The sequence below is a fragment of the Silurus meridionalis genome, chromosome 6, assembly GCF_014805685.1.
Source record: "Silurus meridionalis isolate SWU-2019-XX chromosome 6, ASM1480568v1, whole genome shotgun sequence".
Taxonomy (NCBI): Eukaryota; Metazoa; Chordata; class Actinopteri; order Siluriformes; family Siluridae; genus Silurus; species Silurus meridionalis.
This window is the reverse complement of record NC_060889.1, coordinates 30573339-30587267: the sequence shown is the minus strand read 5'-3', so window position 1 is coordinate 30587267 and position 13929 is coordinate 30573339. Positions and strand designations below refer to the sequence as shown.

The 13929-nt window shown below is 42.8% G+C and overlaps 1 protein-coding gene and 14 non-coding genes across 16 annotated transcripts in view; 4 read left to right on the top strand and 11 right to left on the bottom strand.

The window, feature by feature from the left end:
- Positions 1-404: 404 nt before the first annotated feature.
- Positions 405-477, bottom strand: trnav-aac. The gene has a single exon. It is a non-coding gene; the product is annotated as a tRNA-Val (tRNA).
- Positions 478-634: 157 nt separating this feature from the next.
- Positions 635-705, top strand: trnag-ucc. Its single transcript has one exon. It is a non-coding gene; the product is annotated as a tRNA-Gly (tRNA).
- Positions 706-1262: 557 nt separating this feature from the next.
- trnav-cac lies at positions 1263-1335 on the bottom strand. The gene has a single exon. It is a non-coding gene; the product is annotated as a tRNA-Val (tRNA).
- Positions 1336-1454: 119 nt separating this feature from the next.
- Positions 1455-1527, bottom strand: trnav-aac. Its single transcript has one exon. It is a non-coding gene; the product is annotated as a tRNA-Val (tRNA).
- Positions 1528-1684: 157 nt separating this feature from the next.
- Positions 1685-1756, top strand: trnag-ucc. The gene has a single exon. It is a non-coding gene; the product is annotated as a tRNA-Gly (tRNA).
- Positions 1757-2315: 559 nt separating this feature from the next.
- trnav-cac lies at positions 2316-2388 on the bottom strand. The gene has a single exon. It is a non-coding gene; the product is annotated as a tRNA-Val (tRNA).
- A 121-nt stretch (positions 2389-2509) lies between these two features.
- On the bottom strand, positions 2510-2582 carry trnav-aac. Its single transcript has one exon. It is a non-coding gene; the product is annotated as a tRNA-Val (tRNA).
- Positions 2583-2739: 157 nt separating this feature from the next.
- trnag-ucc lies at positions 2740-2810 on the top strand. The gene has a single exon. It is a non-coding gene; the product is annotated as a tRNA-Gly (tRNA).
- A 973-nt stretch (positions 2811-3783) lies between these two features.
- trnag-ucc lies at positions 3784-3855 on the top strand. Its single transcript has one exon. It is a non-coding gene; the product is annotated as a tRNA-Gly (tRNA).
- Positions 3856-4410: 555 nt separating this feature from the next.
- Positions 4411-4483, bottom strand: trnav-aac. Its single transcript has one exon. It is a non-coding gene; the product is annotated as a tRNA-Val (tRNA).
- A 675-nt stretch (positions 4484-5158) lies between these two features.
- On the bottom strand, positions 5159-5229 carry trnav-aac. The gene has a single exon. It is a non-coding gene; the product is annotated as a tRNA-Val (tRNA).
- A 669-nt stretch (positions 5230-5898) lies between these two features.
- On the bottom strand, positions 5899-5969 carry trnav-aac. Its single transcript has one exon. It is a non-coding gene; the product is annotated as a tRNA-Val (tRNA).
- A 1040-nt stretch (positions 5970-7009) lies between these two features.
- On the bottom strand, positions 7010-7080 carry trnav-aac. Its single transcript has one exon. It is a non-coding gene; the product is annotated as a tRNA-Val (tRNA).
- Positions 7081-7760: 680 nt separating this feature from the next.
- Positions 7761-7831, bottom strand: trnav-aac. The gene has a single exon. It is a non-coding gene; the product is annotated as a tRNA-Val (tRNA).
- A 3232-nt stretch (positions 7832-11063) lies between these two features.
- The window catches only part of ccdc96 (coiled-coil domain containing 96), a 4519-nt gene continuing 1653 nt past the window's right edge, over positions 11064-13929 (bottom strand). For both annotated transcript variants that reach the window (XM_046852212.1, XM_046852210.1), the window contains exons 3-4: positions 12361-12986; positions 11064-11585 (exon numbers count right to left, since the gene is read on the bottom strand). In XM_046852212.1, coding sequence (XP_046708168.1) covers positions 11313-11585; positions 12361-12986 — 899 coding nt within the window. In that variant the 3' untranslated portion in view covers positions 11064-11312. The remainder of the gene's footprint in view (positions 11586-12360; positions 12987-13929) is intronic.

Sequence of the window (13929 nt, the reverse complement as noted above, 5' to 3'; positions counted from 1 at the left end):
TTGTCCTATAGAAATGAAAGTGGGACAGACACTGAAGCAGGCTCAAAAAGTTCACCTTTGTCTGCGCCGTGAGCGTTTGTTTGTAGGTTGTACCTTTAAAGAACTACACTACGGAAACAATATAAAATAAAGTTTTCCAAATTTCTCTAATGCTGCCGAGTAACACAGTTTACAGGCCTAAGAAAGTAACGCTAGCTTAAAAAACACAACCTTGTTTCTGCCTGGTGTCGAACCAGGGACCTTTCGCGTGAGGCGAACGTGATGACCACTACACTACAGAAACTACGAAAGCTGAACTTTTATTCTCTAGATTTGTGTTTGTTTTCTGACATTGACTGGCGCAGCAGACTCAAACTGTTGAAAGGACCAAAAGTCAAAAGTGTCAAGAGCTCAAAGAACAAAACTGTTTCTGCCCGGTTTCGAACCGGGACCTTTCAGCGTGTTAGGCGAACGTGATGACCACTACACTACAGAAACTACTACGGGTAAAAAGCTTCTTGGTCACTGTTTGCACTTTTGCATACATTCGCAGTTCAAGTTGAACAGGAGAATGAACCGGTTGGCTGAGAAGTTCAAAACGACTAACGTTCTTCTAGCATGGATTCATTCGGCAACGTTCGCCCCCACTAGCGTGGCGTTGGTGGTATAGTGGTGAGCATAGCTGCCTTCCAAGCAGTTGACCGGGTTCGATTCCCGGCCAATGCAAAACCTTTAGTGATTATGTTCAGTTGCCAAAGTAACAACCTCTAAGCAGTCTTGCTTTTATTTGCTTCCCTTGAACACTTGCCGTTTGTGAATTAGATGGACCCGCCTCCCATCATAGACACCGGCAAAACATTTCAAAATCACTTGGCTTCTTCATGTTTGTGATGAGACCTTTGTCTTTCCCACCAACAGCCAACCCTCTAGTAGGTGTTATGGGTTTGAAAAGCAAATATATGTCAATGTGATGTCTGATCTAAAGAAAATACTTGATTATGCTACATTATGCATTTGATTTGCATGGTGGCAAGATCACAAAGGAGTAATTGTTTGACTGTTAGAGGAGGACCTTGTCCTATAGAAATGAAAGTGGGACAGACACTGAAGCAGGCTCAAAAAGTTCACCTTTGTCTGCCCCGTGAGCGTTATGTTTGTAGGTTGTACCTTTAAAGAACTACACCACGGAAACAATATAAAAGAAAGTTTTCAAATTTCTAATGCTGCCGAGTAACACAGTTTACAGGCCTAAGAAAGTAACGCTAGCTTAAAAAACACAACCTTGTTTCTGCCTGGTGTCGAACCAGGGACCTTTCGCGTGTGAGGCGAACGTGATGACCACTACACTACAGAAACTACGAGAGCTGAACTTTTATTCTCTAGATTTGTGTTTGTTTTCTGACATTGACTGGCAGCAGACTCAAACTGTTGAAAGGACCAAAAGTCAAAAGTGTCAAGAGCTCAAAGAACAAAACTGTTTCTGCCCGGTTTCGAACCGGGGACCTTTCGCGTGTTAGGCGAACGTGATGACCACTACACTACAGAAACTACTACGGGTAAAAAGCTTCTTGGTCACTGTTTGCACTTTTGCATACATTCGCAGTTCAAGTTGAACAGGAGAATGAACCGGTTGGCTGAGAAGTTCAAAACGACTAACGTTCTTCTAGCATGGATTCATTCGGCAACGTTCGCCCCCACTAGCGTGGCGTTGGTGGTATAGTGGTGAGCATAGCTGCCTTCCAAGCAGTTGACCCGGATTCGATTCCCGGCCAATGCAAAACCTTTAGTGATTATGTTCAGTTGCCAAAGTAACAACCTCTAAGCAGTCTTGCTTTTATTTGCTTCCCTTGAACACTTGCCGTTTGTGAATTAGATGGACCCGCCTCCCATCATAGACACCTGCAAAACATTTCAAAATCACTTGGCTTCTTCATGTTTGTGATGAGACCTTTGTCTTTCCCACCAACAGCCAACCCTCTAGTAGGTGTTATGGGTTTGAATAGCAAATATATGTCAATGTGATGTCTGATCTAAAGAAAATACTTGATTATGCTACATTATGCATTTGATTTGCATGGTGGCAAGATCACAAAGGAGTAATTGTTTGACTGTTAGAGGAGGACCTTGTCCTATAGAAATGAAAGTGGGACAGACACTGAAGCAGGCTCAAAAAGTTCACCTTTGTCTGCGCCGTGAGCGTTTGTTTGTAGGTTGTACCTTTAAAGAACTACACTACGGAAACAATATAAAATAAAGTTTTCCAAATTTCTCTAATGCTGCCGAGTAACACAGTTTACAGGCCTAAGAAAGTAACGCTAGCTTAAAAAACACAACCTTGTTTCTGCCTGGTGTCGAACCAGGGACCTTTCGCGTGTGAGGCGAACGTGATGACCACTACACTACAGAAACTACGAAAGCTGAACTTTTATTCTCTAGATTTGTGTTTGTTTTCTGACATTGACTGGCGCAGCAGACTCAAACTGTTGAAAGGACCAAAAGTCAAAAGTGTCAAGAGCTCAAAGAACAAAACTGTTTCTGCCCGGTTTCGAACCGGGGACCTTTCGCGTGTTAGGCGAACGTGATGACCACTACACTACAGAAACTACTACGGGTAAAAAGCTTCTTGGTCACTGTTTGCACTTTTGCATACATTCGCAGTTCAAGTTGAACAGGAGAATGAACCGGTTGGCTGAGAAGTTCAAAACGACTAACGTTCTTCTAGCATGGATTCATTCGGCAACGTTCGCCCCCACTAGCGTGGCGTTGGTGGTATAGTGGTGAGCATAGCTGCCTTCCAAGCAGTTGACCCGGTTCGATTCCCGGCCAATGCAAAACCTTTAGTGATTATGTTCAGTTGCCAAAGTAACAACCTCTAAGCAGTCTTGCTTTTATTTGCTTCCCTTGAACACTTGCCGTTTGTGAATTAGATGGACCCGCCTCCATCATAGACACCGCAAAACATTTCAAAATCACTTGGCTTCTTCATGTTTGTGATGAGACCTTTGTCTTTCCCACCAACAGCCAACCCTCTAGTAGGTGTTATGGGTTTGAAAAGCAAATATATGTCAATGTGATGTCTGATCTAAAGAAAATACTTGATTATGCTACATTATGCATTTGATTTGCATGGTGGCAAGATCACAAAGGAGTAATTGTTTGACTGTTAGAGGAGGACCTTGTCCTATAGAAATGAAAGTGGGACAGACACTGAAGCAGGCTCAAAAAGTTCACCTTTGTCTGCCCCGTGAGCGTTTGTTTGTAGGTTGTACCTTTAAAGAACTACACCACGGAAACAATATAAAAGAAAGTTTTTCAAATTTCTCTAATGCTGCCGAGTAACACAGTTTACAGGCCTAAGAAAGTAACGCTAGCTTCAAAAAGACAGCCTTGTTTCTGCCTGGTGTCGAACCAGGGACCTTTCGCGTGAGGCGAACGTGATGACCACTACACTACAGAAACTACGAAAGCTGAACTTTTATTCTCTAGATTTGTGTTTGTTTTCTGACATTGACTGGCGCAGCAGACTCAAACTGTTGAAAGGACCAAAAGTCAAAAGTGTCAAGAGCTCAAAGAACAAAACTGTTTCTGCCCGGTTTCAACCGGGACCTTTCGTGTTAGGCGAACGTGATGACCACTACACTACAGAAACTACTACGGGTAAAAAGCTTCTTGGTCACTGTTTGCACTTTTGCATACATTCGCAGTTCAAGTTGAACAGGAGAATGAACCGGTTGGCTGAGAAGTTCAAAACGACTAACGCTCTTCTAGCATGGATTCATTCGCAACGTTCGCCCCACTAGCGTGGCGTTGGTGGTATAGTGGTGAGCATAGCTGCCTTCCAAGCAGTTGACCCGGATTCGATTCCCGGCCAATGCAAAACCTTTAGTGATTATGTTCAGTTGCCAAAGTAACAACCTCTAAGCAGTCTTGCTTTTATTTGCTTCCCTTGAACACTTGCCGTTTGTGAATTAGATGGACCCGCCTCCCATCATAGACACCTGCAAAACATTTCAAAATCACTTGGCTTCTTCATGTTTGTGATGAGACCTTTGTCTTTCCCACCAACAGCCAACCCTCTAGTAGGTGTTATGGGTTTGAAAAGCAAATATATGTCAATGTGATGTCTGATCTAAAGAAAATACTTGATTATGCTACATTATGCATTTGATTTGCATGGTGGCAAGATCACAAAGGAGTAATTGTTTGACTGTTAGAGGAGGACCTTGTCCTATAGAAATGAAAGTGGGACAGACACTGAAGCAGGCTCAAAAAGTTCACCTTTGTCTGCCCCGTGAGCGTTGTTTGTAGGTTGTACCTTTAAAGAACTACACCACGGAAACAATATAAAAGAAAGTTTTCAAATTTCTAATGCTGCCGAGTAACACAGTTTACAGGCCTAAGAAAGTAACGCTAGCTTCAAAAACACAACCTTGTTTCTGCCTGGTGTTGAACCAGGGACCTTTCGCGTGTTAGGCGAACGTGATGACCACTACACTACAGAAACTACGAAGCTGAACTTTTATTCTCTAGATTTTGTTTGTTTTCTGACATTGACTGGCGCAGCAGACTCAAACTGTTGAAAGGACCAAAAGTCAAAAGTGTCAAGAGCTCAAAGAACAAAACTGTTTCTGCCCGGTTTGAACCGGGACCTTTCGCGTGAGGCGAACGTGATGACCACTACACTACAGAAACTACAGCTGAACTTTTATTCTCTAGATTTTGTTTGTTTTCTGACATTGACTGGCAGCAGACTCAAACTGTTGAAAGGACCAAAAGTCAAAAGTGTCAAGAGCTCAAAGAACAAAACTGTTTCTGCCCGGTTTCAACCGGGACCTTTCGCGTGAGGCGAACGTGATGACCACTACACTACAGAAACTACGAAAGCTGAACTTTTATTCTCTAGATTTTGTTTGTTTTCTGACATTGACTGGCGCAGACTCAAACTGTTGAAAGGACCAAAAGTCAAAAGTGTCAAGAGCTCAAAGAACAAAACTGTTTCTGCCGGTTTCGAACCGGGACCTTTCGCGTGTTAGGCTAACGTGATGACCACTACACTACAGAAACTACAGCTGAACTTTTATTCTCTAGATTTGTGTTTGTTTTCTGACATTGACTGGCGCAGACTCAAACTGTTGAAAGGACCAAAAGTCAAAAGTGTCAAGAGCTCAAAGAACAAAACTGTTTCTGCCCGGTTTGAACCGGGACCTTTCGCGTGTTAGGCTAACGTGATGACCACTACACTACAGAAACTACAGCTGAACTTTTATTCTCTAGATTTTGTTTGTTTTCTGACATTGACTGGCGCAGACTCAAACTGTTGAAAGGACCAAAAGTCAAAAGTGTCAAGAGCTCAAAGAACAAAACTGTTTCTGCCCGGTTTGAACCGGGACCTTTCGCGTGAGGCGAACGTGATGACCACTACACTACAGAAACTACAGCTGAACTTTTATTCTCTAGATTTTGTTTGTTTTCTGACATTGACTGGCAGCAGACTCAAACTGTTGAAAGGACCAAAAGTCAAAAGTGTCAAGAGCTCAAAGAACAAAACTGTTTCTGCCCGGTTTCAACCGGGACCTTTCGCGTGAGGCGAACGTGATGACCACTACACTACAGAAACTACGAAAGCTGAACTTTTATTCTCTAGATTTTGTTTGTTTTCTGACATTGACTGGCGCAGACTCAAACTGTTGAAAGGACCAAAAGTCAAAAGTGTCAAGAGCTCAAAGAACAAAACTGTTTCTGCCGGTTTCGAACCGGGACCTTTCGCGTGTTAGGCGACGTGATGACCACTACACTACAGAAACTACAGCTGAACTTTTATTCTCTAGATTTGTGTTTGTTTTCTGACATTGACTGGCGCAGACTCAAACTGTTGAAAGGACCAAAAGTCAAAAGTGTCAAGAGCTCAAAGAACAAAACTGTTTCTGCCCGGTTTGAACCGGGACCTTTCGCGTGTTAGGCTAACGTGATGACCACTACACTACAGAAACTACAGCTGAACTTTTATTCTCTAGATTTTGTTTGTTTTCTGACATTGACTGGCGCAGACTCAAACTGTTGAAAGGACCAAAAGTCAAAAGTGTCAAGAGCTCAAAGAACAAAACTGTTTCTGCCCGGTTTCAACCGGGACCTTTCGCGTGAGGCGAACGTGATGACCACTACACTACAGAAACTACAGCTGAACTTTTATTCTCTAGATTTGTGTTTGTTTTCTGACATTGACTGGCGCAGACTCAAACTGTTGAAAGGACCAAAAGTCAAAAGTGTCAAGAGCTCAAAGAACAAAACTGTTTCTGCCCGGTTTGAACCGGGACCTTTCGCGTGTTAGGCGACGTGATGACCACTACACTACAGAAACTACAGCTGAACTTTTATTCTCTAGATTTGTGTTTGTTTTCTGACATTGACTGGCAGCAGACTCAAACTGTTGAAAGGACCAAAAGTCAAAAGTGTCAAGAGCTCAAAGAACAAAACTGTTTCTGCCCGGTTTCAACCGGGACCTTTCGCGTGTTAGGCTAACGTGATGACCACTACACTACAGAAACTACAGCTGAACTTTTATTCTCTAGATTTTGTTTGTTTTCTGACATTGACTGGCGCAGACTCAAACTGTTGAAAGGACCAAAAGTCAAAAGTGTCAAGAGCTCAAAGAACAAAACTGTTTCTGCCCGGTTTCAACCGGGACCTTTCGCGTGTTAGGCGACGTGATGACCACTACACTACAGAAACTACAGCTGAACTTTTATTCTCTAGATTTTGTTTGTTTTCTGACATTGACTGGCGCAGACTCAAACTGTTGAAAGGACCAAAAGTCAAAAGTGTCAAGAGCTCAAAGAACAAAACTGTTTCTGCCCGGTTTGAACCGGGACCTTTCGCGTGTTAGGCAACGTGATGACCACTACACTACAGAAACTACGAAGCTGAACTTTTATTCTCTAGATTTTGTTTGTTTTCTGACATTGACTGGCAGCAGACTCAAACTGTTGAAAGGACCAAAAGTCAAAAGTGTCAAGAGCTCAAAGAACAAAACTGTTTCTGCCCGGTTTCGAACCGGGACCTTTCGCGTGTTAGGCAACGTGATGACCACTACACTACAGAAACTACAGCTGAACTTTTATTCTCTAGATTTTGTTTGTTTTCTGACATTGACTGGCGCAGACTCAAACTGTTGAAAGGACCAAAAGTCAAAAGTGTCAAGAGCTCAAAGAACAAAACTGTTTCTGCCGGTTTCGAACCGGGACCTTTCGCGTGAGGCGAACGTGATGACCACTACACTACAGAAACTACGAAGCTGAACTTTTATTCTCTAGATTTTGTTTGTTTTCTGACATTGACTGGCGCAGACTCAAACTGTTGAAAGGACCAAAAGTCAAAAGTGTCAAGAGCTCAAAGAACAAAACTGTTTCTGCCGGTTTCGAACCGGGACCTTTCGCGTGTGAGGCGAACGTGATGACCACTACACTAAAGAAACTACGAAAGCTGAACTTTTATTCTCTAGATTTTTGTTTGTTTTCTGACATTGACTGGCGCAGCAGACTCAAACTGTTGAAAGGACCAAAAGTCAAAAGTGTCAAGAGCTCAAAGAACAAAACTGTTTCTGCCGGTTTCGAACCGGGACCTTTCGCGTGTTAGGCTAACGTGATGACCACTACACTACAGAAACTACAGCTGAACTTTTATTCTCTAGATTTGTGTTTGTTTTCTGACATTGACTGGCGCAGCAGACTCAAACTGTTGAAAGGACCAAAAGTCAAAAGTGTCAAGAGCTCAAAGAACAAAACTGTTTCTGCCCGGTTTCAACCGGGACCTTTCGCGTGTTAGGCGAACGTGATGACCACTACACTACAGAAACTACCGCGGGTGACAAAAGCTTCTTGGTCACTGTTTGCACTTTTGCATACATTCGCAGTTCAAGTTGAACAAGAGAATGAACCGGTTGGCTGAGAAGTTCAAAACGACTAACGTTCTTCTAGTATGGATTCATTCGCAACGTTCGCCCCACTAGCGTGGCGTTGGTGGTATAGTGGTGAGCATAGCTGCCTTCCAAGCAGTTGACCGGGTTCGATTCGCCAATGCAAAACCTTTAGTGATTATGTTCAGTTGCCAAAGTAACAACCTCTAAGCAGTCTTGCTTTTATTTGCTTCCCTTGAACACTTGCCGTTTGTGAATTAGATGGACCCGCCTCCCATCATAGACACCGCAAAACATTTCAAAATCACTTGGCTTCTTCATGTTTGTGATGAGACCTTTGTCTTTCCACCAACAGCCAACCCTCTAGTAGGTGTTATGGGTTTGAATAGCAAATATATGTCAATGTGATGTCTGATCTAAAGAAAATACTTGATTATGCTACATTATGCATTTGATTTGCATGGTGGCAAGATCACAAAGGAGTAATTGTTTGACTGTTAGAGGAGGACCTTGTCCTATAGAAATGAAAGTGGGACAGACACTGAAGCAGGCTCAAAAGTTCACCTTTGTCTGCCCGTGAGCGTGTAGACAAAGAGCAGGACTTCTGTAATAAACTTCTTTGGATAAATAAGTCTAAAATTCTATTATTTGGACACAGGAACAGAGGACATGCATGCCAGTAAAAGAACCTCATACCAACTGTGAAACATGGAGGTGGAAGTGTCCTGGTTTGGTGATGCTTTTCTGCAGCAGGACCTGGTCAGCTTAACATTATAGAATCCACCATGAATTCTCATGTTTATCAGAGGGCACATGGGGAACATGTGAGACCATTTGTAAAAAAATTAATTTAAACTCAAGCGGAACTGGACTCTGCAACATGACAATGACTCAAAACATACCAGTAAATCCTGGAGTCCTGGAATGGCCGAATCAAAACCCAGATCTCAATTCCATTTAGATGCTGTAGGGTGACTTGAAATGGGTTGTACAGGGAAAAAAAACCCTAAAACATCTCACATCTGAAAGAATTCTACATTGAGCAGAGGGGCAAACTTTCCTCATACCGATGTCCAGGACTGTTAAATGGCTACAAGAAGCTTCTCATTGAAGTTATTTCAGCCAAAGGGGGTAACACAGGCTATAAGCGGGTAGAGTGTCCTAACTTTTACCTCAGTTAGACTTTACATTTTGTTGATATCTTTTGTTTAATGAGTAAAACAAGCTAAATTGGTTAGATTAAATATTTATACATGAACAATTCTTAATAAAGAACTAAATATCACATGACTATATATATATCGATATACCCCATGTCCCTCCTCTGCACATGTCCAAACCATCTCAAGCTCACCTCCCTCACCTTGTCTCCAAAACGTCCTACATGCGCTGTCCCTCTAATAAACTTATTTCTAATCCTGTCCATCGTCGTCACTCTCAATAAACATCTCAACATCTTCAGTTTGGCTACCTCCAGCAAATTGACATACGAGCAAGGTTACGGAACGAATTAAACTCGTATGTCGAGGTACCACTGTATATTTTTAATACATTCAAAAGTACCGTATTCGGACTATAAGCCGCTACTTTTTTCCCAAGTTTTGAACCCCACGGCTTAAACAACGAAGCGGCAAATTTATGGATTTTTCCTGTTTTTTTCCCGGTTTCGCAAACATCAAGCCAAAAAACTGAGCGACATAACATTAGACCAATAAAATTTCCGAACGGAAACGAAAAAACGCACCTCACCTGTGTTCTGAGCTGCACGGCTTTGGGAGAAAAAACTTCCACGGAGGAAGACAGTGAACAATGACTTTCTTGGTCGGTTACTGTTTAAGCATCAGAAAATAATAAGGACATATTCCTCTGTCTTGCACACATGCAGTAATACCGGAAATGCAGTGCCAGGCTATTCCCAAAATGCTGCTCAGCTCTTAAAGGAGCCACAACATATTTCACCCGTTACACCGTGTAACAGACACTGTATTTCATTGGAGCCTGTGTAAAGTTCATTAGTTTCAGTGTAGACATTTATGTTCAAAATAAAAATCTTTGTCAAATTCAGTGGGTGCTGCTTATATTTGGGTACGTTTAATAGTCCGGAAATTACGGTACTTCTTATTCACCTCGGGTATTTATTTGTTAAATGCAACAGCGCAATTTCTTGTATGAAGTAGGCTTCAAACAGATTTTTGCTGGTTTTATCTACAAACTATTACTTTTTCTTTAGTATTTTGGAACTCATCATGGGTCATAGCGCTCATGCTGTTTTGAACTCTTAATAATCCATCTTCAAATGGAAGTCCAGCCATATAGGAGGTTTTGCAACAGAATGAGGAAGCGCCAAGCACAACGTGAGAAGGTACGATGTGGGTGAGTGGGTCTGTGTCGGTTGACTCACTGTGTACGTATTGTTCAAGCTGGTGGAGGTTGGAAAAAAGGTAAGAGGAATCAGCAGGTTAAGAGGTTACGTGTGGTTATATTCCCGAGTTTGTCTTCTGTGTAAGTCATTGTGTTGTGATTTTTCCTAGTAGTTTGTCCTCTTTCCTGTTGTTACCCTAGCTCTCTGTGTTACCCCAGGTCTGGGTGTGTTTGCCCCTTTTATTTTATTACTATTATACTATTATTATTTTATTATATTTGTTATGCCATTGTGTTCTTTGTCCCGAAGTTACTGTCCTGTTCCCGAGATTCTCCAGCTTTCCTGATTTAAGTTAGTTATTGTGTTATATTTGTGTTAGGCTGCTCTTGTGCTTTTGCCTTTTTTAGTTTTGTGTTTGCGTCTGCTTTGCTTTTTACCAGAGACTGAGGACTGATTTTTGGCCCTGTTTATCAGGAGTTTTATTTTTCTGTTTGCCTTTTTTTGCGTTTCGGGACTAAAATAGGAGCCAGTGACTTGTCAATCCGAGTATGTCTCTGCATGTGGGTTCCTAGTGGCTGACTGCTTAGTGTGCCTGCCGCTCACTTGAGTGAGTGGTCACGTTTGCTTAGCCTGTGCTTTTTAAGCTCTCTTCAGTCCTTCTCTAACAGCCAAATATTTACTCCTTTGTGATCTTGCAGCAATGCAAATTAAATATGTATAATATAGCATAATCAAGTATTCACTTTAGATCAGTCATCACATTGATATATTTGCTTATGACTGTTTATAATGAAAAGTTCACAATCAAGAGGTGTTTTCATGTTTTATTTCAGCAATTCTTCACATTTCCCTTTTTACTCATTTAACTTTTTACACAGGTAAAAACACAGTAATGTTATAGTGCCCCATTGTTTTTGCTTTGGTTTTAACTTACTGAACATACAAATATAAATTTGTTCGCCAAAAAAAACATGGGCCTCATGCATGTTGTTGTATCTGCATGCATGTTACGTCCACTCGAGGGCCCCTATGAGTCTGTATGCTCTTCTGGGCCTCTATTCAGTTTCTCTTTAGCATCTCCACTCGTCTTTCGAGTGCTTCGCGCTCGTCCTCGATGTTTTCGAGCTCCCGCAGCAGTGTGGGGTTTGCCAGCAGGCCAGACTCCTGACGTTTACGCTGGTTGTCGAAGCGAAGGATATCCCGGGCCTTCATTGTCTGAATCAGAGCTTCCTGCTCACGCAGCACCGAGGCATCCAGCTCGTCGAAGCGCACCTGCTTCGCTTCGTTCTCTACTTCCAGGAACCTCAATTTCTCTTTCACGTGCATCAGAATCTGAGAGGGGACACGTATAAATGCAAACAAGCTGTTAGTCAAATTCTAGTTCATTCATTAGACGGTATGGCCAGAAGTTATGTTGACACCTCACCATCAAAACCCATTTTGTATCCCGTTGTATTACAATTTTCCTGGAACTGAGACACCAAAAACGCAGTTCCAGCATGGCAATGTCCAAATGCCAATGGAAGGCATTGTGTTAAGGTTGGAGTTCAAGAACTCCCCAAGTCCAGTGCTGCCTCATAATGCCCATGATTTTGGAACAGGCACATAAGGGTAGCCAGCCTTCACTCCCAACGTGCACGAGCCGCCCATGACCCTGTCGCCGGTTCACCACTGTCCCTCCCTTGGAGCACTTTTGATAGATACTGACCACTGCAGACCAGGAACATCCCACAAGAGCTGCAGTTTTGGAGACGCTCTGACCCAGACGTCTAGATGTCACAATTTGTCAAACTCCCTCAAACCCTTACACTTGCCCATTTTTCCTGCTTCTAACACGTCAACTTTGAGAACCAAATGTTTACTCCCTAATAAATAAATCCACCCACTAACAGGTGCCATGATGAAAAGATCACCAGTGTTCTTCACTTCACCGCACCACATGTTATAATTTCATAATGTTATGCCTGATCAGTGTAAACATCCTGCACATTTTTTTTTTTATTTCAGCAGAAAAACACATTTTTTAACAAACTGACACATGAAACTCAACAACAAGTGGTAAGTGAATAGGGCAACCTTAATTTGGGTTAGTATATAAACCTCTTACCTGCCCCGTGTGAGGAAGCATCTTCTTGAGCTTCAGCAGATCCTCCTTGCACTCCTGGACTCTTGCATTGCAAGCCTGGTTCTCAATGTTTAGCTGCACAAAGTCAATGCGATGCATCTCTTCATCTCGACCCTTTTCCCTGACATGGAGCCCTGCCTCTAACTTCAGCTTCAGCCTGATGTTTTCGTTCCTGACAGAGACAAGCTCGTCCTCGCATTTCTGTGCAGCCGCCAGCAGATTCTCGACCGCAGCCTGGGCCTCCACCTTGCCCATCACCTGCTCCAGATTCGTAACGATGGCCTCGCGCTTGATCGTTGCTAGCATTCTCGACTCGCGCTCGATCTGCTCTAGTATCTCTTCACTCTGCCGACGGAGATCACGCAGCTTGTCCTGCTTCTGCCTCTTCACATCCTCTAGGATGTCAGGGTATTTTTCGGAGCACTCCTGCTTCGGGGAGATCGCTTGCACGGCCTGCGGTTCACCGTCTGATTTAAGCCAGAAGTATTCAGCAAGTTTTTTTTGGAGCTGGTTATTGACATGACTCAGCTTTTCGTGTTCTGTTTGGAGTTCTCGAAGAAGCTGCTGGTCTTCCTCAGAGTCCACTTTTGGGTCGAGGAGAATATTGTCTAAAACATTGGAGAAAAGAAATACTTTTGGCAATGGATTTTGACTTTTGCACCATAATAGAGGTCTGTACCTCGGTGTTACCAAAAGACCAGGGTTCATTATACGAGGTGATGTCAAAATAGCTTTGAGACTAATGGTGTGACTGGTGCTATTCTGACAATGTGAGGTGCCACGTCTGCGATTTCAGCATGGACAGCAAGTTAGATTAAAGAGGAAAAGTGAAATTCTGTGTGAAACGGGGCAAATCTGGCACAGAGACTTTTGACACGACATACTTTTGGTGACTTTTGGTGACGCTGCAATGAGTTGGTCGGGGTATTTTGAGAGGCTTCTGGAAGACGATGGGAGATCAGGAAGACCTTCGAGCCCAATCCCCAGAAAACCGTATGCCAACTCGTGCGTAATCGTCAGAAAACAATCCACATGATCTCAATTCCACATCCACACTACTCGCCGGACTTGGCTTCTTCAGACTTCGCCTTTTCCCTAAAGATGAAGATGCAGCTCAAAGGTCGCCGTTTTCACATCATTGCAGAAGGTGTTTGACACTCTTTAAAAAGAAGACTTCCAGGACACATTCCAGAAGAACCCTGGGGGATGCTGTATTGCTGTGCAAGGGGAACGTTTTGAAGGTGATAGTATGGAAACGTAGGTAAATAAAGTACTTTTTTGTAAACAGAACGAGTCTCCAAACATTTTTATACCACCTCGTATTATGAGCTCACGTACCGCGGAATAGCTTTTAGCTCAACTGGGACGTGATGTTCCTTTATTTTAATACTTTTATCCAAAATAACAGTTTGTTGGAGGAGCTTTATGGTTTCAGAAAAGCCTAATGGAAACCGTGTGCCGAATGGCTGCACTACTTACACGACTTTGTCTTTGCAGCAAATTACCCAGTTGACTGCAAACGAGGGGTCCTCGAAGAATCCCGAATAGCAA